The 27,430-nt window shown below is 34.7% G+C and overlaps 2 protein-coding genes across 4 annotated transcripts in view; one reads left to right on the top strand and one right to left on the bottom strand.

Annotated features, from left to right (window-relative positions):
* ZNG1A (Zn regulated GTPase metalloprotein activator 1A) overlaps nucleotides 1–12,393 on the bottom strand; it is a 39,111-nt gene extending 26,718 nt beyond the window's left edge. Inside the window, exons 1-6 of one of the 3 annotated variants that reach the window (XM_074361656.1) lie at nucleotides 12,014–12,077; nucleotides 9,029–9,115; nucleotides 7,776–7,897; nucleotides 7,085–7,181; nucleotides 5,896–5,987; nucleotides 221–280 (exon numbers count right to left, since the gene is read on the bottom strand). In XM_074361656.1, the coding sequence (XP_074217757.1) occupies nucleotides 221–280; nucleotides 5,896–5,987; nucleotides 7,085–7,181; nucleotides 7,776–7,869 (343 nt within the window). In that variant the 5' untranslated portion in view covers nucleotides 7,870–7,897; nucleotides 9,029–9,115; nucleotides 12,014–12,077. Of the gene's footprint in view, nucleotides 1–220; nucleotides 281–5,895; nucleotides 5,988–7,084; nucleotides 7,182–7,775; nucleotides 7,898–9,028; nucleotides 9,116–12,013; nucleotides 12,082–12,132 lie in introns of those variants that run through there. The other 2 variants (XM_010967903.3, XM_010967904.3) reach the window with 2 other exon arrangements.
* Nucleotides 12,394–12,462: 69 nt separating this feature from the next.
* Nucleotides 12,463–27,430, top strand: part of DOCK8 (dedicator of cytokinesis 8) — a 223,889-nt gene continuing 208,921 nt past the window's right edge. The window contains exons 1-4 of the mRNA XM_010967902.3: nucleotides 12,463–12,602; nucleotides 13,064–13,273; nucleotides 14,050–14,175; nucleotides 26,699–26,747. The gene's annotated coding sequence lies outside the window, so the exon portion shown is untranslated. The remainder of the gene's footprint in view (nucleotides 12,603–13,063; nucleotides 13,274–14,049; nucleotides 14,176–26,698; nucleotides 26,748–27,430) is intronic.

Here is a 27,430-nt window from a genome sequence, read left to right as displayed (position 1 = left end):
CTAAATTGGGAGTTGAGAGTAAGATTGACAATCTAGTTCTACCACTATTTGGGGCTTTAGAATATGTATGAACAAAGACTTACTTTATCATAAAACTAAACAAGTTTTTTTAAAAAAAATCAATGCAAGGAATTAAAATTACAATGTGAACAAAAAATGATCTTAACCACAACTTTAACACTTTACTCGAAAATAAAAAAAATCCCATTTCTAAACTTACCATCAAGATAAATATCAACCCCTAATTCAGCATCAACCCAAAACATAGAAGCTACAGCACCTGAAAATATATATGATAATATTCAGCAAGTAAAAACATTTCTTCAAACTAGGAAACACAATTCTATATATAATGTTTCAATTTGCCCCAATGGAATAGGCAAACACATATATGAATTAAAAATGGATTTTCAACCTTCTTAAGGAAATTACAGTCATAGAACCATTTACTACTTATACAATTTCTTCTCCTCTTACTTCCAAAAAAAAAAAAAAAACCCAACAACTTTATATACAAACCCAACATCAAACTTTCTCCAATGCCATAATTTACCAATAAATTTTATCAAAAAATTTGGGCAGAATGGCTGTGTGCACATAGGTTTTATTTTTATCTTCTCTCCCCTGAATAATCATACAGGTCACAAATAATTATCAAAACAAAACATAGATAAATCCAAAATCACTTGGCCAAAAAATTTAAGTTTACTTGTAAGTTTTATAGAAGAAAAAGAACAAAAAGTAAAATTATACACCCCATGGCCTTATTAATAAATTCTTACACTATTTACTAGTACTGATATAAAATCTGGAAAAATTTTTAGTCGAGAAAAATAATAAGAAATTAAAACTTGCTTTTGACAGAAACTGGTTTACTATCAAACCACACATCCTGATTAGTATGCCACAACACTAGAAAGAGAAAACTGACAGCAAAGAAAGAATTTGATTTTTTCAAAGCATCACAGGTCCAGTTAGTGACAGAGCTGTCTAAAAGAATGAGTACTAGGGAAAAACAAGGATAACTGAACTCATTCCAATGTCTAAAACTGTCTACCTACCCTGACGAGATGTGGTCCCCCAAGCATCATTCTGTGTCAACAATGAAATACCTGTCAGCTGTTTACAGTGATTACTCATGCAGGATATAGCAAGGGCCACAAGATCTAATGGTTTCCTGATACTTATTGATTTTTTTCCCAAAAACTTAATAGTTTTCCAATTTGACTGAAATAGGATTTGTGAGTAACAGGGGCTGAATCAATGCCTGTCCTTTTCAAGGAAATTACTTTACCATGACAATTATTTAGCTTAGAACCAGAGAATGTCAGTCTCCTAAACAGGAAACAACTGAATTGCCAATAAGAATTTTCTTCACCTACCTGGCTAACAACATGATTTTAATTAATGAAGGAGAAAAGGTAAATCTGCTATGAATATGATTAGTCAAAAAAATTGGTCATTTTTTAAAAGTATTAACCTTTTTCACTCAGTAAAATTCCTAACATTGGACATATCTCATTTTTTAAATTCATTTATTTCTATTCAGATAGCTTGTAAGTCCTATAGTAAACATCTGCCTGGGATTGAGTTGAACTGTAAGACTGTATCAGGGCTTTTACTCTAATCTGATGTGTACTTCTAGTATCATACTTCCTAGGCTACACAAGAAAGAACTATTTAAAATTTGGATGTAGGTGTTTAACAGGAGAAGTACAAACGAGAGAATGAAGTCAGTGGTTCTAAGCCCAGGGTGATTTTTTTCCCCAGGGAATATTTGGCAACACCTGGAGAAATTTTCGGCAGTCTCAACAATTGAAATGCTACTAGCATGTAGTAGGTAGAAGCCAGGGATACTGTTAAACATCCTACACTGCACAAGACACAATTATCCAGCCCAAAATGTCGTTTGCACCAAGGTTAAGAAATCCTGAGCTAAATTATAGAATCTCCCTTCTTCAGAACCTAATAAAACAAAAAAGAAAAATAAACAAAATAAAATTTTGAAAGCCAAATTTTATCAGCAGCAATCAAATGTACAACCTTCTGCTATAAATTTTGGGTGACAGTAAAAATAAAAAACAGAAAGTTCTATGTGACTTATGTAGTTCTTAATTCTATCCCCATCCCCAATAAGAGGTTATAGGGAAATAGTTTACACAATCCTAACATTTATCTGACACAGCTCTCAAATGGTGAGAAGTAGAACTGAGGGAGAAATAAGCAATACAGGGAAAAGTTAACAAGAAAACTTCAAGGGTGAAATTATCTAATCATCTCCACATTTTCAGGGGGAGGGGATCACTTTCTAGGGCTCAGCGCAAACTGAAAAGAGAGGTCTGAAGCTCAAGGATGGCCCTGCAAAAAGCATGGGAAATCTATTCACGAGTAGTTTGAGCAAATCCTGGAGGGGAACACTTGGTATTTTAAGAGAGCAGAGCCTAAAAATCACATTGCCCACCTGGCTCTCTCAGTCACCCCTTTTCTCTTTGCTTCCCCATCCCCGCTCCCAGCAATACCCAGCTTTCAAACTGAGGCTCAAGAGACACACGTTCACGTAAGATGGGTAGAGTATTTACAAGATTCATCAACACCACATCTAAGTAGGTAGAAGTTCTCTGAGCCTCCTACATCAACCACAAACATGCTGGAAAAACTATGCTCAGGTACTACAGCTTAGGAGAAATAAAAACAAGCAAGAAGGAGGGCAGAAAAAATTGAACAAATGAATGGAGCATACCAATGGCAAAGAACCTGTTCTAGAAGGAGACATAACCCAAGAAACCAAAAAATATTCCTAAGGGCTTCTCTGTAATAAGGAAGGTAAAAAAAAAACCAAAAAAACCCACAATCTTAATTAAAAGCAAGCTCTAAAGCAAAATAAAGCCGAATAACATGAAAAGATAGTTTGTGGTATTAAAGAAATAAACTTAGGGCCAATATACCATTATTTAATCAATTAATTCATTTAAAACATCAACAAACATTAGTGCAAACAGAATTACCATCAAAAAGGAAGATTTGAGATGATTACAATAAATGCAGAGGCAAAAGATAAACCAAAACATTAGAAGATAACAGATACCAAGAGCAAAGAAAATTCAACATAAGAAAAATTGGTGTCATAAAGGAGAGGACCCAATAATTTGACAGAAAAATTCTTCATGATAATAAAAAAGGAAAATGTCCCTAATGAAGAACTAAACCTACAGACTAAAGATTGTAATCCAGGAAAACATGATTATGAATGACACCTCGATGTATCTTGGTTATATTATGGAACTTTAAAAATAAAGAAAAAATCTTTCACGCATTTTGGATGAGAAAGCAAGTCGCTTTCAAGGAGGTAGAAAAAAGTCAGACTTTACTACAGTAACACTCACTGCTGCAATATAATAAAATGACCACAAAGTTCTAATGAAAATGTTCTCTAAATATATTACCTCCTGCCAAGTTGTTTTTCAAGAATGAAAACCACGGGCAGACATTTTCAAACATTAAAGGAAACAACAGCACTGAAACTCAAAAAATACAGCACTCACAAATCCTTCTTGATGAAATGAAAAGAGAAAATACTAGACAAGAAAATCCAGCCGATCAAAAATACTAAGAGACCATGAAGCAACATTTTCAAGGTTCTGAGGGAAAAAAGTTGTGATATAGAAATTTTATACCTAGTGAAGTAATCCTTCAAGTATAAAAGACAAAAGACAAGTATTTTCAATAAATGAAGTATGCAAGATCTCAGGGAATACAGCACCGGAAGCTTCAAAAGATTATCTGACTAAAAAATTCAGTCAATCAAGAGACAGATCAGCTCAGGAATGGAGAAGCCATAGTGCTGGTAATGAGCACTGAAACAGTTTAAAGATAGAACTAAACAAAGTACAACAGAAAGTAAATGTTAGAAAAGGATACTATCAACCAAAGCTAGATGGGAGAAGGTGGAAGTATATTAATTCCCTCATCCTTTATGCCAGAGAGTCAACAGATACTACTTTTACAATTGAAATGTGTAGTTTAAAAAAATAACTTGCCCTAATTGTTTATGTTCTTTGTCAATCTTTTCCTTTTTTTTTTTAACTCATATCTTTCGCAGTGAAGCATTTATCTGATATTCAGCAATCCCTTCACATCTTTCAAGTTCTCTTCTTTGAGGTTCAAGTAAAACTAAATTAATAATTATTAAGAATAGCACAAAGAATGTGATCCCATCTTTATAAAATTACTTCTGCATATTTACACAGCTCTCAGAAGCACATAGAGCAGGACTTCCCAAACTTACATCTAAGAATCACCTGGGGGTGCTTATTAAAACAGACTCTTAGAGATTCCAATTCAGTAGATCTGAGGTGAGACCCAAGAATCTGTATTTTTCACAAGCTCCCAGCTGAGGCTGACACTGTCATTACACAGACCACAGCAAGTAGCCCTGGCACAGAGAAATCACTGGAATGAAATTTACCTGCCCGTATTTATATACCTGCCTGAGATATAGGGCAACTTTTCTTTAACTTTCCTCTTTGTATTTCCTTCGGTATTAATCATTTTAACAATGAATGTTTCATTTTTACCCGAACAATAAAAATTATTGTTCTAAAGAAAAAAGAAACATTAACCTGTTTATACCTAACAATTTGTACAAAAGTTTTCTCTGAGATTTTATTTAACTTTTTCTTCCTCTGAAAAGCTGAACTGTGTTTTATTAAATTCATGTACTCTCAAAGTTACAAGAATTTTTCTCAAGAAGCTACAATGAAAGAAACTGACATTTGCTATTTCAAAAAGAGGCACACAATATATTTTCACATCTTACCAGACTTAAATTAATATTTAACACCAATGTAACAGTCCAAGACCTATCATCAGTCAGGCCTATTGAAAAAGTATGAAAATGTATGAAAAATCCATGCCTGCTACAGGACCAAAAGAACCCAACTCAATCTTAATCTGAAAACATAAGGACTATGTTATTATGTAATACTTCAAAATACAGTTAACAACTGATTGCATCTGAACCTTCAGTACACTCCAATATTTCTTTTAAACAATTACAATCCTTTCAACAAATTATTCCCAAATAGTACTTTAACATAGTTTTATGGCACAATGCCACAGACCCAAATCAAAAAAAAAGAAATACTGGTATGGGTCAGACTTACAAAACTAAATGTTTTGCAAACTAGGAATAAAAATGTTATCTAAACATTATTTGGGTAAGAAGGAAAACAGAAACCCATTATTAGAAACAGATTCTGTGTAGTTTTCAACAGGGAAGTTTAGATGTAACTCTATTCAGAGGGAAAAACTTCACAGATAATCGTTATTAATTCCACACCAGATAAAAAGCCCAGTAAGCTTGATTTAATGCTGTACCTTATGACAGCATTTACAAATAAAATTATTTCAAGTTTAGTAGTAGAAAAACAAAATGTTAACAATCAATTTAAACGGAGTAAGTATTTCTGGGATTAAAGTCCAAAAGCCCTTAAATATTTCTAAATGACCCTCTAAAAGAGCTAAATTAAAAAGTAATCATAAATAAGATATCTGTAGAGTATAACCAATCAAATATATACTAGAAATAGAATGTTTTCTTTTTCCCTAAATTTTGTTATATTTCCCTAATATTTTTAACCACTTTTGTTCATATCAATCACCCTAAATCAATCAGTAGAATTTCAAATTCTATTAGCATGCTAAAAGTACCAAGTACTTGGATCATCATTCATCTGCCAAAGAAACATGACAACTCAGAATTTTTCCTCTTTCAAACAAAAAAAATAATTTTTTTTAAATCTAAAGCTTTAATACTCATTTTAGATATTCTTCTATTACATTTATTTTAAAATGTTTAAGAACTACATTGTGGTTATTAATAATAACATTTCTTACCAGGATCTGCTAATCCAGTGGTCTCTAATAATATGTAATCAAATTTCCCCTTCTTCTGCATCAAATTCTCAATAGCCCTAAGGCCATTATCCCTGGAGAATACCAAAACATAATGTACAGTTGATTGCCTGAATATTTTAAAGTAACCATCACAAGCATTTTAAAACATATTCAGCAACCTGAGGCAAAAATATATTTAGGCATGTGAAAATTTAACTAACTCCCAGGCTTCTAACAAAATGTCCATTCAGTATTTACTGGGGGATGGATGCACATATACTAACAGGTAAAAAGAAATCAGATATATAAAGAGTTGTACTTTAATTTTATTAAAATTAAAAGTGGAGGGTATTTTAATATACCTGACTAATGTAAGTCAGAATCTGTTATTTTTATAGCTTTATGAAAGAAAAAAATCAATATAGAAAATAATGACAAAATTAATGAATTATATAGTAGCTTAATATAACAGCTAAAGGGACATTACAATTAAGTAACTTTCAGTTCTGTCCTGAATTAGGATAGCAGGCTTTAATTTTTCTTTTTTCTTAATAATATCAAAAGTGCAAGAAAATACTTAATTTTAGTTGTTTAATAAAAGCTGTTCTGTTTTAGCCTTGTTAATACATCTGACTCAAACACCTAAGACAGTAAATGATGTAGAAGAAATTTAATTCAAGAGAATATACAAAATCAACAGTACAGGTAATTTTCCTAATTCACTCATATTTGTGTCACTCCTTTTCTAAGAGCTGTTATATTGGGGAATGAAATAGACACTGTCCTTGGAAACAACCATAACTGGTGGAACGTAATGTGAGGTTTTTCTCTTTTTTCATGGTCATTTATTTTTCTTTTTAGAGGTTAAATTCTTAGAAATAGTACCAATGACATTAAATTCAGAATAATCATTTTTAACATATGGGATTATTAATTAAGTAAACCCTGACATCAAAAACAATTAAAAAAAAACCTCAATAAAAGGACCAAAGCATTAGAGCAGACAGAAAAACAAGACAGCAAGAAACACTTTAAGAAAATGCATCCTAATAAGTCTATCTTGCATTTGAAAATACAATGAAGCAAACTATGTAGATTCAGTTAAATTACACAAGACAGTCAAAGCCAGAAATACAACCAATCAACATTTATAGTAAACCAACAAGCACACAGTGAACACACTCCTCACTTTACGGAACAGCAGAGGCAACCGTTCCGAAGTTCTAGCCATTCTTCGTAGAGTTCTCCACCTTGGCTGACAGCTAAGGATTTCTCCACTGCACTTCCTAGAATAATCAATGAGAAGCTCTCTTTAGATTATGTCCACTAGCCAACCAAAAACAAAGATGAGGATACTCAATAAAGGAGTGAATTTCAATGCAGGAAATACATTTTATAACTCTTATTCTTTCATTTAATTCAGGCTGTCTCAATATTTTAAACTATACTACTATAGATTATTTTAGCTTTTATTTCTTTAAGAGGATTTAAGCCTCTAAAGAGGCAAATACAAAACTGATGAATTATATCTATTTCTTAAGGCCTCTTACTAGCATGTTTCCATTTCCTAATAAAGTAGCTATTTTAAAGGCACTCTTTCTCGTCCATGGCCGACTCTCTAGATAGACCAATGTTTTACATATTGGTTTTTACCTGCCTTTCATCCTCTTAAGGAATTGTCTTATCTATTTTTTTCTTTTCATTCTTCCTCTAAACTGTTTTTGTTTCTACTAAGCAAAGTGTTCAGTATTCCCAGGATGAGTAGAAAAAAAAAAAAAACTTAGTTCATTTTGAGGAAGTTTGCTTGGGCAGGGTATCAATGTGCTCACTGAAAAATTAAATTTTAGTCAAATACACATACATTTCCTAGCAATGCTTACCTGAGAAAGAATAAAGAATATCTGAGGCTCTGAGGTGCTTGTTATCAAGTAAGAATGGTTTAAAAGTCTCACTTTTCCTCCAATAAGGAAACATACCAAAGCCAGGAAAGAGTTTTAAATGTCTGGTAAAGCAAATGGCCAAAAACAAAAAAAACTGAATAAATTTTCACTCACATATATTTTTTGTTTATATTTCAGTTAGGTGATGATAGAGTTTTGAAAGGGGTTGTTACAGAATTCAGGCTGGAGAACATTAATATAACAATTAATAATAATACAGTACTGCAAATGCTGTAAAGGACAAAACTGTAAAAATGGTCCAGAAAGAATGAAAGAAAGTAGTTAGAAATGTAATCAATGTCCAATAGAAGATCAGTTAATAATAAGCTAGAATAAAAGACTATGATTAAAAAAATCTTAGGATTGTTTTTTTGTCTAACAGGACTCTAGTTTACTGAAACTCTCTTTAGTTTACTGAAACCAGATATCAAGCTCAACTAATAGGCCTCCCCTCCTGTTCATAACCCTAGCTCCTTTAGTAATTTGCGAATGAAAAAAAAGGTAGACTTTAGGAAATACTCCATCAGAAATTACATTTTTTGGCTAAAAGTGACCTTTCATGAAAATTCACACTTAAGAAGAAAAACTTGTAAAAGTAATCAAAGAATTGTGTCTAACACTACTGTATAATTTTTTTAAACACAGTTCAACACTAAAGATAAAAAACTGGAATATTAAATGCATGTATTTTCACAGATAAATGAAGTTGCTTGTGGATGAAGACCGCATGTTTATTTTTTAAACCTTTAGTTTTAACTGTTTTGCAGAATAAACAACATTCAACAAGGTAAATTTATAAAAACTGAAGCATTTCGAATATTTTTCAAAAGTTGCAATTAAACAATATAGACAGTACAAAAGGACCTTCTAGTTCCTGGAAGATTTTCTTTTATACGCTTAGATTTTTACTTCTAGAGTTATTTATTTTATGTAAAAATCTAATTTCATTCTGTTGGCATGAGTTCCAAAGTTATACAAAATTAAATTTTATAGAAAATATCTGATTTCAGTATCTCAAATCTGTGTAAAACAAAATTTGACAAATTAATCTAATTTTTCCAAAACTATCCACAGCAATGTATTCACATTATAATACCTTGCATTTTCATTTTTCTATATGGAACATCAATCTGCCAGCTGAATTAACTGTCCTATAAACTCTCACAGCATGGAACTTACTGAACTTTACTTACCTTCCCCAAATTCGTTTAAAATCACTGCTACTCTTTTATTATGTTGCTCTGTCAAAATATAGTTCAGAAGTGTTGTCTTCCCAGCACCTATAAAATATGTTTTAAATAACAAAATTCAAAGACTAATTTTAAAGGCCCAAAAAAGACAGTCTTCATGCTGTTTAAAATTTGCATGATATTCAAATATTATTTAACAATGTATAGAAGATTCTAGAGGAAAAGATTAAAGTACCCTTTGAAAACTATTAAAAATGCTCTATGTTAACATAAAATTTTATAAATACTCCAAGTGGGATCATACAGCTTTTTTGACCTCATATGACAAAAATAATATGCCTTCTACAAAACTTACAATACAATTGAGATAAGGGCATCTCAATTTTTTATTTAGTACCAGAATCATTGAAGTAATGGCTTCTAAGGAATGAAGTTCTCATGTAGTTTATAAAATATAAAATATTTAAATCCTTCACATGATGATAACGCTTCTTAGCCAAAAACACATGGTTTACTTCCCAAAACTTTACATATAAAGATCTATCTTTTATTTCAACATCTATCACTAAAGAGACAAATTCTGACTGACTATATGGCTACTTTTAGTATGCTTAAAGCAATCTATAATATTGATTACACACACAAACCCATAATGGAGAATGTATGTAGGAAATGTTAACAAAAGATATAATTATCAGTACTAAGAAAGAAAAATTCATAAAGCTACACTAACTTGATCCAGCAGGTGGCATATAAACCTAATACATTCAGCTCAAGCAGAAGAAAAACACTAGTATTGTGAACCATACACACCAAAGTTCATGGAGGAGAAAAGAAAGAAACCCTAACTGCCTGCACATAGTAGTGTAGTTCAATTGTATATGTCACTTATTTATCTGTTTTTCTGTTGGTGGGCATTTGGGTTGTTTCCAGTGTTTTGCTATTATAAATAGTGCTGGTAAGAACTTTTATAGGTAAACTTGTACCCATCTTCTGAAGTCCATTTAGAAATCTTACAAGATTTCTAAGGTGCAACTAGGAGAGATTTACTGAATAATAAGGTATTAACATCTTCAACTTTTTAAGGTCCTATTTTTTAAAAAGCAACAGCTTTTAGGGATGGAAGGCTTGTGTTTAGAGCGCTTTGGGAAGCTCAACATCACTAAAGTTTGACGTTCAGAATGGAAGGCACAGACGTTAAGGACACAGGGCAATGAGGAGGTTCTTAAAAATGGTCCAGGTGTGAGACAGATGCCCTGAACTGAGTCCTGCACTAAGCGGTGGCAGTGAAAATGGAAAGGAAGGGGTGGACGTAAGAGACCTTCTAGTAGAATTACCAGGGCTTAACAATTAATCATATTATGAAGCAAAAGACTTCAAGACATAATTCAGTCATTCAAAAGTCTGCTGTAGACCAGATTTTATTCTGAGCCTTGATGAAAAGTGCACAAGACAAGGACAAATTGTCTCTACCTTCAGGAAGCTTAGAAACATTAACAGTAAGAAGAAAAGTATTCCTGGGGCCAAAACACTTGGCACCTTTTTGGAAGTAAAAGTAGTTCAATGTGGCTAGGCCACAGTTTCACAGGCTAAAGAGGTTGTCAAAAGCCAGACCATATAGGAACTTGTAATTCATGTTAAGGAATTTGAACTTTAACCCAAACAGAAACCACTGAAGGGTGTGACAGATTGACATTTATAAAGATCATTAAGGTTAAAATACAGAGGATATATTAAAGGGCAGCATGACTCAAGACTAGTTAGGAAGCTTTTAGAATAGTCCAGATGTTTGAGATCACAGGAGCAGAAGGACTTGATGGGATGGTAACATGAAGTTTTGGACATGTTGAGTTGGGTCATCAAAATAGAAACCACCTAGGTATGAAGTACGAACAGAGGAGGGAAAAAAATTTTTTAAAGAAGCCAGAGAAGTAGGTGAAAATATCAGAAGAAAAATGTGATGGAAACCAAGGGAACAATGTTTCAAGAAAGAGAAAATGGTCAAGAATAAGCAATGAAACTATCCCCTAGATTAAGCAACAAAGATGCTGGCATTAGTTCTCACTCCTAAGCTTCAGACCATTAACTCAATGCTCTTCTGATCTAGCAGTGAGCAGAATGAGGAAGAATGAGGGGCAAGTCTGAACCATTCTATTTTGGACAAGGAATTTACTCAACTTCTCAGTAGAGCAGCCTCTGAATAACAGTAGGGAAACTCCTTTCTAAATAAATAAACTACTTTATAAAATTAACCCTGAGTAAGAATGAAAATAAACAGGCTACAAAGAAAAATTTAAAAAAAGGAGGGGGATTTAATTCCCTTTAATTTAATTCCTATTTTTATGTAAAAGGTTCTCGAGTGCACCAAGTTTGTATTTGCCTCTAGTAGCATTTAGGAATGGTATTACTTTCCCCAAATTGGTTCACTTAATTTTCATTTCTTAACTTTTCCCACACTTTTAATATAGTATTTATTCTAGCCCTTCTATTTAACTGTAAAGTTTTAAAATGATACTAGTCAAACTTTTCCAATAAAGTATTTCTAGTGTAAACGCATAAACTGTCTTTCAGTAAATTTTATCACGTTTTTAAAGCCATGAATCCCGTGAAGTCCTGAACGTCCTCAGTCTGAAAAATACAGTCTTGGAAGGCAGAGTAATTTTCATTCTTACTCATTCTCCTACCGTACTTTACAAACAGACCTCAAAAATAAATGTTGGAGACAAGAGTACTTGCAATGGTATTATTTCCATTTCAAGCAAGGTAGGTAAGCTTCAGAAATAAAAGGTAACTTGTTAGAGATCATATGGACAATTATGGGCGGGTTCGAGCGTCACACTGCAAAGCCACAATTAGTTTCAAAAAAGCTAGGCTAATATTCAATCTCACTTGATAAATATGACCCTAACGCAGAGGGGTCTGGGCATCATTAATTAATCCCTGAGATGAAAAGCAACCCATACGGGGAGCAAGTGACCCAGCCCCTACCTCAGACACATTTGCTGTCGGTCAGAAGGCCCCGATGCTTAAGGAGAAGATGCACTGTCAGCCCCCAAATCCCAGGACACCAGCGTTCACTGCATTTTCTAACCGGGATGGTTAGTTACCTAAATACCCGGTGATAATTGTGACTGGGATCTTAGCGGCGGGGTTAGAATTTTCCTCCTCCTCTCTTTGCTTCGCCTCAATGGGGACCAATTCAGGACAATCCTCCTCCGCCTGCTCCTCTTCCTCTTCCGCAGAGCCAACAGGCTGAAACATCCCGGCCAACAGCACAGCACACCTCCGCTTAAACTCAAAAGTCGGGATCCAGACGAGGACCTGCAGCGGCGCACTCAGAGCACGCCGCGCGTATTTGACGTCATCATGCCGCGACGGGCGCCGCTTCTCGTTCCCGCCCCCGATTACCTGGACTCTGGCTGAGGGACCGCCTCTCCTCTTAGACGCGTAACGGGGGGAGGTGGGCACACCCCGGGGCTTGTTCTCCAAGCCTGCGCAAAGCCGAGCGGTGTTATTAAGGATCAGCCCTGACACCCTCACTGCGCCTGCAGCCTTAATAGCTAATGGCTGGCTGATGGTAGGACTGAGGCCTGGGTGGTTGGAACTTCAAGGGATAGCCAGGCCTAAACAGCTCCCACAGGGAATAGACTTTATCAACTTAACGTTTCTTTTCTTTTTCTTTCTTTTTTTTTTTTTAAGGGGGAGGTGATTAGGTTTTATTCATTTATTTATTTCACTTTTTTAGAGGAGGTACTGGGGATTGAACTCAGGACCTCATGCATGCTAAGCATGTGCTCTACCACTTGAGCTATACTCTCACAGCTAACATTTCTTAGTATCACTTAAAGAAATTTTTTTTTTAGTTCATAGGAGAAAGAGGGGGAAACTATAACACTACAAAGTTAATTGTAATTTTTCTACCTAAAACAGGGAAAGTTATCTTTAATAATTGGAGATTTCACATGTATACCCAAATTTTTACGATGTACATGCATTACTTTTATTTATTTTTCTTTCTCATGTTTTATTTGGATTCAGGTACCCTGATTCATTTATTACATTCTTTGGTTTGTGACACTCATCAATAATCCTTGGATAGTCTGGATAAAGAATGTCACCTGCCAAATCAGTACACAAAGGATGTTGCAGACAGCCATCAAGCCATCAGCCTCTGCAGCCACCATCAACTGTGCACCCTGAGGGGATTCAGGATGGAGAAAAACAGGATACGGGCCCTAGATAGTTAAGGTGCATATCAAAGGAATTATTTCATTAAGTTCAAACTCTTGCATCTTCCCATATATAGAAAAGTGCTAAGTTCATTAACTTCAGATGTCTAGTTTTCTTTAATTAACAGTAATCTTTTGATATTCTGACTATATGGGTTTTGTTGCAAAAACTTCTATATATACTGATTTCTCTTTACCTCTTTGGAACACTCCCTCAAAGCTATCTTGAGTGTCTGCTCCAAGGCTTAACTCCTCAGTATGCCACTTATTAACACGTAATTCTCAACTATCAGCTTGTGCATTGTTTTCAGTTGACAACAGACCTCCTTTATATTTATATATATATTTATGTATTTTACAATAAACTCCTTTGACCTCACCTGTAACCCAAGAACATCCCCAATAAGTTTCACCTAGTCATGTGTCTGTCTCCTATTCTAACCTTCTGCTTCTCCCTAAGATAGTAGCCACTATCATGAATAGGTTATAGATGATTTATCATTCCCTCTTTTCAGTTCTGTCACATATATATGTACTTAATATGTTGTTTAATTCTGTTTGTCTTTGAATTTCATAAAAAGAATAGCATATAATATATACTCTCCTAGGGTTAGCTAATTTTCTGACTCCACTGTTGTATTATATTGTTATGTGACTCTGCAGGAATTTATTTAGCCATTTCCTGTCAGTTGTTTCCAGGTTTTGCTCTTATGACCAGCATTGAGTGACCTTCAGCATTACTGCCTGAACAGAAGCTGTTAGAGTCCTGACAACCTACTCTTACGTACTTTTCAGGCAAATTCCTGCAGTCTCTCACATGACTCTGGCTGAACATTATAAAAGATCTCTTATTCTCACCAAGAGCAACCTGTGCCCTATAAGACAGTTCAGTCAAGATGACGGACAAGTAATGCTGTAACAGTAAGTAGCCTCTGTCAGAGCAAAAAGAGTTTTATAGAGTAGTCAAAAGTTCAAGGCACCCCAAATGTCCATCTGATGATGAATGGTTAAAAAAATGTGATATACCCATACAATGAAAAATTATCTCACAATCAACAGGAATGAAGTACTAATACCTGCTACAAGGTGAATGGACCTCAAAAGCATTATTCTGAGTGAAAGAAGGCATTCACAAAACATCACATATTGTATGGTTCCATTTACATGAAATGTCCAGAACAGGCAGATCTATAGAAACAAAATAGTTTAGTTGTTACCAGGGACTCGGGTACATTTTGGAAGTGATGAAAATATTCTAAAATTAATTTTGGTAATGGTAGCAAAACTCTATGAATACACTACAAACACTGAATTGCATACTTTAAATAGGTATATTGTACAATATGTGAATTTTATCCCCATGAAGCTGCTATTAAAAAAAAAAAAAGCTCCTCTGTGCATCAAAACGTGGTGGTGCAAGTGTGAATTTGCATGAAAGCATTGCCTTCAGGTCTTGCCTCCAGCAGTTTTAAGTCCTGACCTTCCGAGTAGAGTTATAGTTTATGGTGATTTTGTAATTAAGCCATACTTAGGTGTGAGTATAAAGATTAGGGCTTGAAATTTTCCCTTTAGTGTTTTTCTGTAATACTCTTCAGCAAGCTACCTATTCATGAATTTTGTAGAGTTCTACTGTTTTCTTTTCTGATTCTAGTAACTGGGCAGAATTTAGAAAGGTTGTGTCTGAAGAGGTGAGGATTTTGATTTATTTAGTTATGTGGCTTTCAATCTCAATTCTCCTTGTGTGTCTAAGACTGTTTTTACTTCTATCTTAACACAGCGCTTACCAATTTTGTTCATTCTATTTTGAGTGAGATTTTGTTGTTATTTAATCCAAAATGCCTTTTAAAATAAGTTTTTAATGTGTCCTAAATATAATATTTTAGATTCTGTTACAATTATTCAATTCTATTCTGTAATCTATTACAATTTTTTTTCCCATTTTTTAGGGGAGTAGGTAGTTAGGTTTGTTTATTTATTTATTTATTTATTTATTTTAATGGAGGGATTGGGGACTAAACCCAGGGCTTCATGCATGCTAAGCACACACTTTACCGCTGAGCTATATCCTCCCCACATTTCAATCTGTTCTAATGTAACTTTAAAATTTCCTCAGTTTTGCAATTTTATTTAATCTCAGTTGCTTTATGGTAAAATAATAACAATAATAATGTGTGGATCCCTTACCATCTGATAGTTATTGTGTTAAGCATATTAAATGCATTATCTTATTTAACTCTGTAAGATAAATGTTACTTGTATGCTCATTTTATAAACAAGGAAACTGAGGCTTAGAAAACTTAGATATCTTGGCCAAAGGCATAAAATCAGTAAATGACAGCCCTAGGGCCCAATCCAGATCTTCCTGACACTGAGTCTCGTGCTCTTCTAAATCAGGGATCTGCAAACTTTTTCTGAAAAGGACCAGGCAGTAAGTATTTCAGGCTTTACAGTTGACAGGAAAATTCAAGGATGTTATGTAGGTACTTAGAGAAAACAAATTCCACGAATTTTGAAATTTGAACCTCATAGAGTTTTCAAATGTCATGAAATATTCTTTTAATTTTTCCAACCTATTAAAAATATAAAAATAATGCTTAGCTTGCAGATTGTACAGAAAGAGGCAGCAAGCCATAGTTTGCCAACTACTGATCTCAGCTAGTATGCACTGCCTTGTTAAGCTGAAATAAAAGAAATTTTGCAAAAACAGATCTCCCTTGCTATTTTAAACTCAGTTTGTAAATCATTCACCATTGCAACAACCTCCTGCCCTCAAGAGTTAGGTACCAAATTATATCACCGTACTAATAGTCAGAGGAGGGTCTGAAGCTGAGAGGTCTAAATCCTCTAAGTGCACTAATCCCTGGTGTTCGAGAACCAATTTAGGCAGCACTTGAGTCTTTCCATTACAGTAGGAGCCCTCCTTTGTTGGAGCAGAGCACAGCAGATAAACTCTCATGCTGCCTGGATTCCTGCAGCTCAGCTTTGTAGCAATAACCCTGCCATATGTCCTTTGGCATAATTCCCTGCTTCTCCCCTTTGCCTCATTTTTCTCCTTTGAATAGTTGTGACACTTGCCACAAGAAAAACTAAAGATTGTAGCTACATCCAAATCAGAGGAAAGCTAAAAATAATGCCAATTTGGTTTTGTCTTTTTCTCTCAATTTTGCAACTTCCTGCAAAGAAAGATCACACATTAGAGAACAGCAATAACCATTGACTTAGAGAAAAGGAAACTGAGGGTTTCAAAATTAACCCAGTTCCTCTTATCTAGCTGTGGGTGGTAAATAAATAAACAAAGTATTTTAAATGCTAATATTTACTGATTTATTTGCTATTTTTCATTGGGTATATATGAACTTAATGAGAATATCTCTTTCTTTTTTCTTTTTTTAATTGTAAATAGACCTTTTGATTTCCCTATTTTATTTTATTTTGTTATTTTTAATGGGAACATCTCTGAAAGGCCAGAGGCCAATGGTTTTTATTCTTGTGACTGCCTTAGTTAAGACAAAATATCAGCATTCAAATATCACGTAGTACTCTGTTAAGATAAAAAAACCATTGAAAAGAAATGAGGTAATATTCCTTCCCCAGAATATTGAAAGTGACTGGCAGGTGAAATAGGTACATTTCTGTATTTTTAGGGAGTGTGTCTTTCATTTCAAAGGCTGTCAGTAATATTATTTGAATTCGTTATCTTAGGCTGCAAAACTATGCTATTAATAAGGCTTAGTTTACAGTCCAGTTACTTGTAAATAAATTCCCCACAAAATTAAAAAAAAAAAAAAGAAGAACACTATTCAAAGCCTGTGATCTGGCCAACTTCAGTGGTGTACTATTCTCTCTAAAATATACTATCAGATAAAGAGCGGGCCTACAGCAAAACTGAAAAAATGTTGTGCAATGATTTTTGTGTAATGGTTTAGGAGATGGTCTAAATAATATCCTCTTCTATTGTCAAGAGAAATTGAAAAGTGATATTTGTGGCTTTATTTAAGTTTCACTTTCTAACTTTTATGGCTTTAAAGAACTGTATGCCAAATCCACAGGCACCTGCTCATGATTGCTTAAATGTAAGTAAAAGACACAGAAACGAAAGTGAAATATCTCCATTCTTCCTTCCTCTTGCAATTCCTCCAAGTTCTCTCAAAGAGTGTTTAATTGCACTTAACTGAAATACTGTGCTATCAGCAAAGTCAGGTCTTTCTGGTTTCGAGACCAATGTCTTTTGAGCCTCATAGCTCTGTCTCTCTGTTAGGTATCATGATTTTACTTACGGAAGAAGATTCATTTTTTAAGATTGATTTACTTTCTTTACTCTTATTATTTGAATGTTTCCATTCTGTCCTTAAGTCTCAGTGTAAGCTGCTCCAAATACAGAGCAGCAAATGTTTTCAAACCACCCAGACACTTCTGTATCTCTATCTCAGTCACTTTCTTTGGGAACTTCCTTCATGTCAACATCCTTTAGCACATTTACTGCTTCTGCAAGCTACCTTTATTTTAGCAGTCCTTCCAAACTTATGTGTATAATAGTCGAAATTTCCTGTGGTTCCTGAATACTGTGTGGTTCATCCTCCTCTTCTTTAATGATAGCAGAATCCCTAATTTTTAAGCTAGATATGTGACCTCCAGGATAAAGACTATAGTTCCTAGTCCACCTGGTAGCTAGGTATGGTCATGTAATGAAGTTCTGGCTAAGGGACTGGATGAGAAGTGTTGTGTGGAAGTTTTATGGAATCCAGTGGCCTTCATTTCTTTTTTCTTTTGCTGCCTGGGATACAACAGTGATGGCTGGAGTGCTTTTTGGTTACTGAGAATGGGAGTCATACCCCGGAAATGAGGGAGCAGGGACCTAGAAGCAGCCTATACCCAGAGTAGAGCTGTAGGAAAGGAAAATGAACTTCCGTGATGTTTAGATTTCTGTTCATGCCACTGAAACAAATTCTAACCAATAGAGGGTTGCATTTGTTTAATTGTCTTTAAAATAGTATAAATAACACCTGAATGTATTCCAATTAGAAAAAATTCAAAGAGTACATGTATATATGAGGTTGTACATATGTGTATATTTATGTGTATGCTGACACATGTATGTGGAGCAGTATGTTTGGAAGGACACACGTCACTATAATGACATGGGTTAGGTGATGGGACAATGGGGGAAGAGGAGAAATGGTTACCTTTTGTTTTTTAAATACATCCTCATATCATATAACTGGTTACAAAAGACAAAAGATGTCTACAACTTTTTAAAATGAAAACTAAACATTTAAAAATATCTATCAAAATGTTAATTTTATTTTTAAATTTTTTTAAATGTTAATTTTATATGCCTTTTGACCTAGAAATTCTACTGATGGAAATTTGTCCTATGCATATATATATGCAGACCTTTATGGCATGACATTCATAACAGGTGTGTTGTAGATAAAAATGCTGGAAAAATCCTAACCATCCACCTGAAGGGAAATAGATAAATAAATTTGGCTTATGCATACATTAGAATATTATGAGAGATTACAGTTTTGCATTGTATTTACATATGAAACTGCTAGAAGCATCTTTATTTCGCATAGCCTCCAAGAGAAAGTTGGACAGAAAGGAGAATCTGAATGAAGCATTCTGATTAACAAGAGAATCTACACTGTAAGATGATGTACTTCTGATCATAGGGTTGGTAAATTCGTGTACAGCTTAACTGAACAAATTTAATTTTCTATAACATTCATATTCTACAGAGTAAATAAATGATTATAATTTCCTTTAACAAGCATGTTTATAAAGTATGTTTACATACTTTAAAATTAAAGGTGCCATTCCTGGGAGAGTAAATAAAAACTCTGAAGTTAACAATTGACTTGCCTAGAGAGCTACTTGCTCTTTTTCAGTAAACATTTAAGAGAAAAATTATTTAATATAACAGAAACAGAACACATATATGGTAAATACATATCATAACAGCAACAGAACACGCACAGAACTTTGCCCTACTTGGCTAGTGCTCCTTGTTCACTGCGCTCTGTGATCACCAGAATGTAAATATTCACTTTATTACCTTTTCTGAACAGAATAATAACCAGAAGAGTACTTTGAGTTCTAAAACCTCTTGAGTCAATAAGATTCTACCTTTCCAAAGTTTGCATCAAATATCATTGTGACCCATAATTTCTCTTTTAATGTTAAGTGAAGCAGAGTCAAAATTTTAGGTTTAAAATGTTTTATTTCACTAATACAAGAGTCACTAAAAAGATATGTTTTTAAGTAGAGAAAGAAAAATGCAGAATACAGTGGTTCTACTGGGAAGGGAGGAAGAGAAAAGAGAATGGTTAATATATTAATTAATTAATATAATGATTATTATATTAACGATATTTAGTTTTAGTACTTCATTTAAAAGTCTCTATAGCAACTTGTTTTCTTACTTACTGCTTTCTGAGCAATGGATTACATTTTGGTCACCACTTCACCATTAATTTCTTATCAATCCCTTGACATTTTCCCAGCTGAAAGGTAAAACATCTTTTACCTTTTAACTTTGCATTTTGAAACTACTTCAAAATAACTTAGAAAATTTACAAAAATAGTACAGAGATTCCCACATATACCTTTCATCCTGTTCCCCCTAATTTTAATATCTCACACAATCACACCACAATTATCAAAAGCAGGAAATTAACATTGATACAACACTACTAACCAATCTACAGACCTTATTCAGATGTTGCTAGCTGGTCTGTTTCCTGGACCAGGATCCAGCATAGGATCTCACATTGCCCTTGGTTATCACATTCTCCTTAGTCTACTTTAATCAGGGGTGTTGCTCAGTCCGTCTCTCATGAACTTGACACTTTTGAAGAGTTTGTTAGTTATTTTGCAGAAGGTCCCTCAAATCACGTTTGTCTTATGCTTCCTCAGGATTAAATTCCGATTATGCTTTTTTGGTGGGAATGCCACAAATTGATGTTATATCCTTCTCTGTGTGTCACTTCAAAAGGCAAATGGTATCCATATGTCCCTTCCTGGCAATGTTAACTTTGATCCCTTGGTTAAAATGGTGTCTGCCAAGTTTCCCTACCAAAAAGTTAGTATTTTCCCCACTGCAGTTAGTAAGTACCTAGTGAGAGCTACTTGAGACTATGTATCTCATTTTTCACCACACACGGGCTTTAGCTCACTAATTTTATCATCCATTACTTTTTTTAAATTATAGCTTTACTAGGGTATAATTTACCTAGCATAGAATTCACCCCTTTTAAGTGTACAATTCAAGAGTTTTAATGCATTTATTCAGTTGTACAACAATCACCACAATCTAGTTTTAGAACATTTCCATCATCCCCAGTTCTTTTGTGTCTGTTTACAGTCAATTTTCTCTCCACCTTGGGCCCCAGGCAACCATTGATCTGCTTTCTGCCTTTGTTTATACAATACTAATCTTTTCCTCATTATTTATTTGCTTGACTTTTTACTCTTGTTCATCTGCACAGTAGCAGACATAGATAGTTTAGTAATGAGAAGACTTAAATCTACTGTATTGTTTGATATTTGACACAGGACATTTATCAGCTTGGAAATCAAGAGAAATGACATTCATTGTCATTCATTGACCTCAGACTAAAAATAGCCTTTGGAAATTCTATATATTAGTAGGACTTGAATGATCCAGGTGCTTTAGATCTTCAATTAATTCATGAATGTCTTCCCAATTAAATTCTCTCTCTGACTATATGAAGTCAAAGGCATAATATTTTATATCTTATAAGCTTTCAGTAACTCTGATTTTATCACATCAATGTGACTTGGAAAAATATCAAGGTCCAGAGGTTTAGTTTCTTTGTTTTGTTTTGTTTTCCTTTGGTTTCTTGTGTTACAGGTCTTCACTCCTTGATTTGCTGTTTAAAATTATTTTCATCCAGAGCCAATTTAGCTAACTCAATGCAACATAATTTCAGGGAATATTATGTCTTTCTCACACCCTCCCAGTGAGTATGAAAAAGCTTCATCATTTTAGAGCTGCCAGCTGGCAGTATATAGACCAAATGGAGTTCATAGCTACATTTTTTTTTTGTATACAGCAATGCTTAAAAAATAAGGACATTTTAATTTGTTAAAAGTTACATATCTTGCTTTTTTTCAAAAAATCCTTAAATCTTCTGATACAAGGCTCACGTTTCCATAGCTGGAGCTATGCAGTGGCGGTCCACTTGAGGAACAGAGCACATGCTCTTTGGTTTGCCTCATCCACCAATTCCTTATTCAGTCTCACCAAGACTGCTTCCCTCAGTTAAGCTCCTTGCCTAGCATCATGGGACATTTGAGTTTGTTATCTTAGGTTGAAACATGAACAGTAGTTGTTGGATTTTTTTTTTTTACTTGAGCCAAAACAAACAATAAATCTCACTAATCTTTTTTTTACATAACCACATATTTTTACATTAGAAAATTTAACTCTTTTCATCCTCCACCTACACCTATACCTAGTACACACATTGTTTCTATCTCCCCACACATTCAATGTGTTTATGTTAGTTGAATTAATATTTATTTTAACATTATTATAACTGTGTACAGATGTTCACAGTTGAGCCTCATGGTGTCCTATGAGTATTTTTTCTTTCCTGCTCAACTTTTCATTTTTCCCTGAAATTCATACCTTTTTTTTCTTGTAGTTTGCTTATTGTCATGTACTTATCACTAATTTACCTCAAACTCTTAAACACTTGTCTAAATATCCTTTTCATATGTTCGAATGATCAGGTATTTCTTCAATTTCACATTCCTTAAAAAGTCTGTCCTAAAGTCTTATGAAAAAAATCTATCCTGGAGTCTTATGACACCTTGATCTTGGACTTCCAGCTTCTAGAACTGTGGGAATAAATTTCTGTTGTCTAAGCCACCCCATTTGTGGTATTTTGTTATGACAGACTTAGCAAATTAACACACCAGTGTTTTGAAACTGCACAATAATGTGCCTTGGAGTGGGTCTAATTTCATCTATTACCTGGGCACTTAGTAGCTCTTACAATCTCCAACCTCATGTCCTCTCCTTGAATTTTCTAGAATTATTTTATTGATGATTTCCTTGCTTCCATTTTCTCTGTCTCTCTCTGTGGAACTCTGTAATGCAGCTATTGAACTTCATATTCTGATCTTTTTTTTTTTAAACTCATTCCCCATCTGTCTTTTTGCTCTATTGCCTGGGAGATTTATTCAACTTTATCATTCAAACTTTCTTTGAATTTTTTAGTCTAAATGTGTGTGTGTGTGTGTGTGTGTGTGTGTGTGTGTGTATAATTTCCCAGATCCCCTCTTTTATTCCCTTAATATTCCTTTTAAAAATAACGTAATATTCTTATTGCATGGGTGCAATATCATCTCTCATCCTGCTGTGGATATTAATAGTAGTTTTCTGATCCCATCATAGGCTTGGTTTCTTCCAAGTTACTTTTTTGTTTGTTTGTTTGTCTCTTTTGATCTCTATCTTTCAAGTTGGTTTTCCTTAGATGTCTGATAATCTACTCAAGTTTAGGAGGGAGGTACTAAAAAAACATTTTTGAGTTTCTGATCCCTTGGGTGAGCTTTGTTGACTGTCAGCTTCAGTTTCGAATCATCTGGCTGGGCCATTTACTTGGGGGCACTCTTGATTTCTTTCCTCTCCAGGTGGTCAGATACCCCAGAGAAGAACATTCCAATCTCCAGAGCTCTGAAATTAGAACAGAGGTAAAAGACTTGGGATTGTATTGTGTTATAAATATTTCCATAAATGTTTCTGTCTACATTACTGAATCTCATCCCCAAATTTGCCAAGTGTTCCCTAGAAAGTTATTCTCTGTTTTAGCTTATCCAGGCTAGGAGAGGGACAGTTATCTGGCTATACAGGGTTGGATAAAGGATCAAGGTATCTAACCACTTCTTAAACAGACTCACAAACCGATTTTTCTGTTTTTAACACCATCTTTATCCCTATTTCTGAAAGTACCTGCTATTCCCAGCATTTGAGGAGGTCTGTGATGTAATCAGGTACTTTCCAGCTTTTTCCAAGGCAAGTTAAGGGATAATCTTTCTCAGGTCTATTAAATTGGATACCTCTTGTCTATATGGTTTCTAAATTCCAAAATCTCATTGTTCTTGTCTTCCATCCTAATCTCACTGTCATTGTAGGTTTCTGTCTTAAAAAGCAATTCCTTTACTGTCATTTTACTGGGTTTCAAGAGAATGCCAAAGTAAATGCGTATATTCAGTGGCTCACCAAATTCAGAAGTCAATTTTGCATTTTTACAAGGGAACTAAAAACTGGCTCAAGAGGGTTTGAAGACAAACAGGCCTGCTTTATAATTTTGCTAGTGGCCATCCTCACTCTATGTATCTGGTCAACAACTGTGTCCATGGAATGGAGATTACAACTCCAACGCATGCTTTTGTTTGAGCAGCCATGTGTTCATTCACTTTTATGGTTCACTTGTCAATTGAAAAGGAAATTCTAATTCTAGTGGCTTTGACTCTAGCAAAGGAATCTTGCAAAACTTATCTTCCTGGCTTTAGTAGAGAGCATAAATCCTCCCTCCACCCCTGATTTTCTTCCAAAATAACAAAGCCTCCAATTTTTGAGTGTTCAGTATGTACCAGGCACTGAGTGAGGCATTTTTACATGCATTGTCCCATTTAATCCTCCCTATAACTCCATAATGTCCATGCTATTATCCCCATTTTGCACAGTGGGAACTTGAGGCTCTGAAATGTTAAAGAGTTTGGTCTGCGTCACACATCTATTAAGTTGTGAAGCAGGGGTTTAAATCCAAGTCAGCCTGAGTCCTGATCCCCTTTCACTCCACTATGCTGTCTTAATGATTATTTCTTCCTGGGCTTGTTGAGTTTTCATTTTCATGTTCCCAGATCATTTAATTATGTTCCCTTTTCTTTTTCCAGTCTAATTCTTATTCTATATGCCCTATGTCAGTGAATGGCACCCCATTGCTTCAGCCTTTCAAAATGGCTAGACCACCCTTCTAACTGTATCAGGGTACCTTCTTACACACTTCACACATCACTTCCTTGGGAAAGATTCCATGACTTTTTGAGGATCGATTTGGTGCCTTTTCTGTGCTCCTGCAACAAATACAGAATCCTGTTTGTTCTATTAAACCAGTGAGTACCCTGTCTAGAAATGATCTGTTTCCTTATCTATCTCTCAGCTACACTAAACTGTGGGCTCCTGAGGGCAGTGGCAATAGCCGTCTTATTCACGTGACATGTCTATAGCCTAGTGCAATGCTGGGCACGTAGCAGGTGCTCATTAAATATTTTGTTAATGAATGAAGTTATACATACACCTCAGTCTGAGTGAAAATTTTTTCTCATTTAAAATAATGTTCTAATGATAGTTGAACATTTGTCAAACAGGATTTCAGAAAAGACAAGTCTTTAGTGCTTTTGATTTACCATTCAGAATACAGATAATATTTGAACTCCCACAATTAAAACTGTAGTGTGGATGTTAATCCATGAAGTAAATGCTGACAAGTTTTCAAAATATTTCTTGAATTTCATTGTGGAATTTTAAAATGTGAATTTTAATTTATATATAAACTGAAAGGCCATCTTATCTCAGACAAAAGTTTGTCATGCTTTGAAGCCTTCTGTTCTAATTGGGGAAAAAAAAATCCCATTACATAATTATAAAGTAAAATGCAAGGACTAATGTGAAAAGTATTTTTGATCTCCAATTGTTACTGTGAAAGGATCTGTTGCCATTTTTCTTGAGGTCAATGTGATAAACTTCTTATCATAATTCCTGAGGAAACAGAAATTCATACAACTGTTATCAGAATTTATGCAAAATGTTTCTTAGAAGACATGGCTTTCCAGCTCAGTCTATGATTCAAAATTAGCCAAATTAGAAGAGCAGATTGATGAGATAAAATACAAAGAATGGGGAGAAATAATAAACTCTTTCCCTGGATGAACCTAACCTTTTACACAGCCTTTTAAAAATTGCAAAGACTTCAGCTGTTTTGTCTTGATACCCAATACAAGCCTTTAGAGTGACTTGAGAGTCCTCCCACGGATTCCATGTGGAATCGGGGAAGATCTGGGGAGGCCACCGTCAACCTTTGAGCTACCCTTGAGGGAAGAGAGTCATTGATCAAATGTTAGTTGTCCAGATATATTCATACCAAGGCCACACAGTAATGAGAATCATTTCCAACTAAAGGCAACAATATGGATGAATCCACAAACAAAATGTTGACCAGACAGAAATGTTCCACTTACACAAACTTCAGAAGCAGATAAAACTGATCTATGGTGTTAATAAGATATCAGTTGCCCTTGTGGGAACTCACCTAGAAAAGGGTAGGATGGGAGCTTTTGGAAGCTAATAATATTCTTTCTTGAGCTGGGTGATTTTTACATGGATGTGTTTGTTTTGCACATTTATCATTGTGTACTCATCTCTATGTATATTATACATTGAAAAAAATTACTAGTGGAATGACGCATCAACAGTAGCATTTTCAAATAACCTACTCCAGTCTCCAAGAGCTCCTAATATAGGGCGATTATACCCTGAACTATGGCCTTCCTAAATGGGGCTTAATGGTGGGATATCTAAAACTACAGTAACAAAATGTTGAAATGTAAGTTTCACTGGAATAAATGAATACAACAAAATAAGATATTCCAAAACCAGACCAGTATATGCAGAAATTACTAAGGAAATTCTGAGAACTGTTTCCATGACTCTTGGATTTCTGCAGTTTTTTGTTTGTTTGTTTGTTTGAGTTTGTTTTTTTTTTTAAGAAGAATTTGCCAAGTAGAGTTCCCATTTCTGTTTAGGGGGACAGAGGACATAAATGAGGGAGGGCTGCCACTTCCTTCCAAGTCTTCTAAGACACATTTCAGAACTTGAAAATGACAATTTAATTGCAGCTGGGAGACACAAGTATGCTGCCTGACTCCTGACCAAAGATGTTAAATGGCCTGGGGCACAAATTAGAGGTTGTGTTGGGATCAGCCAGGATTGTCAAGACAAGGAGTTTGTGAGCAATTTCAATGAATCAGATGTGGGCCACATGGAAAAGATCCAACCAAAAGTCATCTGGAGTCCTGTCAAGTAGGATCACTTAGAAAGTGAGGGACTCTACAGTGGGAAATTAGAGAGGAGCTGCAAAGGAGTCACCTTTGAACACTTGGAATAGAAATGCACAACCAGGTAAAATGACCTAGAGGAAAGAAATCTCCAGGAGAACAATCTTCCAAAGGACCTAAGTTAGCCCCAAAGAAAACAGTCAGCTTTGAATAGTAAGAGCCTCCTTATCTCATCATTCCTCCAACCCCAAGCAGTTAGAAACTGCCTAACCACCTGGGGTGGGAGAAAAGAGAAGTGGCACAAAGTGGAGAGAAGAAACCAACCATGCATCCTTCCCCTCTTTTGCTACTGCAGGATGCCAGGTTGAAGCACACCCCAGCTGGGAGAGTATTTGCCATTAAAGGTAAGGTGGAGTTTTGATCAATATCTTGGGCTAGATATTCTGGTCTCAGGCTTGAAACTATGTTTGCAAAAAGAACTTTGACCTAAGAGTAAGAGAAAAGTCACAGGGCCTGCCCGTGTTCCCATATGAGACTGACAAAGATTATTTGCACTGAGTGCACTTTGAAGAGGCAGTGGGAAACCATAATAAAGATGTGCTTTGATTCCATTTACCAGCCATACACTCATTGGGAATGGGTTACATGAGCATTTACATTAATATATTCAGTTTTTATATTTTAAATAATTTTTAATTTTTTATCGAGTTATATAATTGGTTGTACAGTATTATATGTTTTAGGTGTGCAACATAGTGAGTCATAATTTTTGTAAGTATACTCAGTTTTTAAAAAGTTTATTGCTGAACAATGACCTGGTCCTGGAAAGAGAACCACATCAGGATCCTAAATTCCTAGTATGTCTGCTCATACAGATTACTTATATTTTATCTGCCATTTCTTCAAGCTGTCCTTCTCAACTTTTAAAATAGTCCAAGCTAAAACTTCAGCTGATAAAAGGTTTTAATCTTACACCCTTTAGGAATATTTTCATTTTACTTGGTGACTCTCAAACAACTTTGGTATATAACAGAGTCACTTGGAGACCTTGGCTGACTTATAGAGGTCTATGTTGCATTCTACTTCA

The sequence above is a fragment of the Camelus bactrianus genome, chromosome 4 (genome assembly GCF_048773025.1).
Source record: "Camelus bactrianus isolate YW-2024 breed Bactrian camel chromosome 4, ASM4877302v1, whole genome shotgun sequence".
NCBI lineage: Eukaryota > Metazoa > Chordata > Mammalia > Artiodactyla > Camelidae > Camelus > Camelus bactrianus.
Note: the sequence above shows the minus strand (reverse complement) of the source record. Positions and strands in the feature narration are given on the sequence as shown.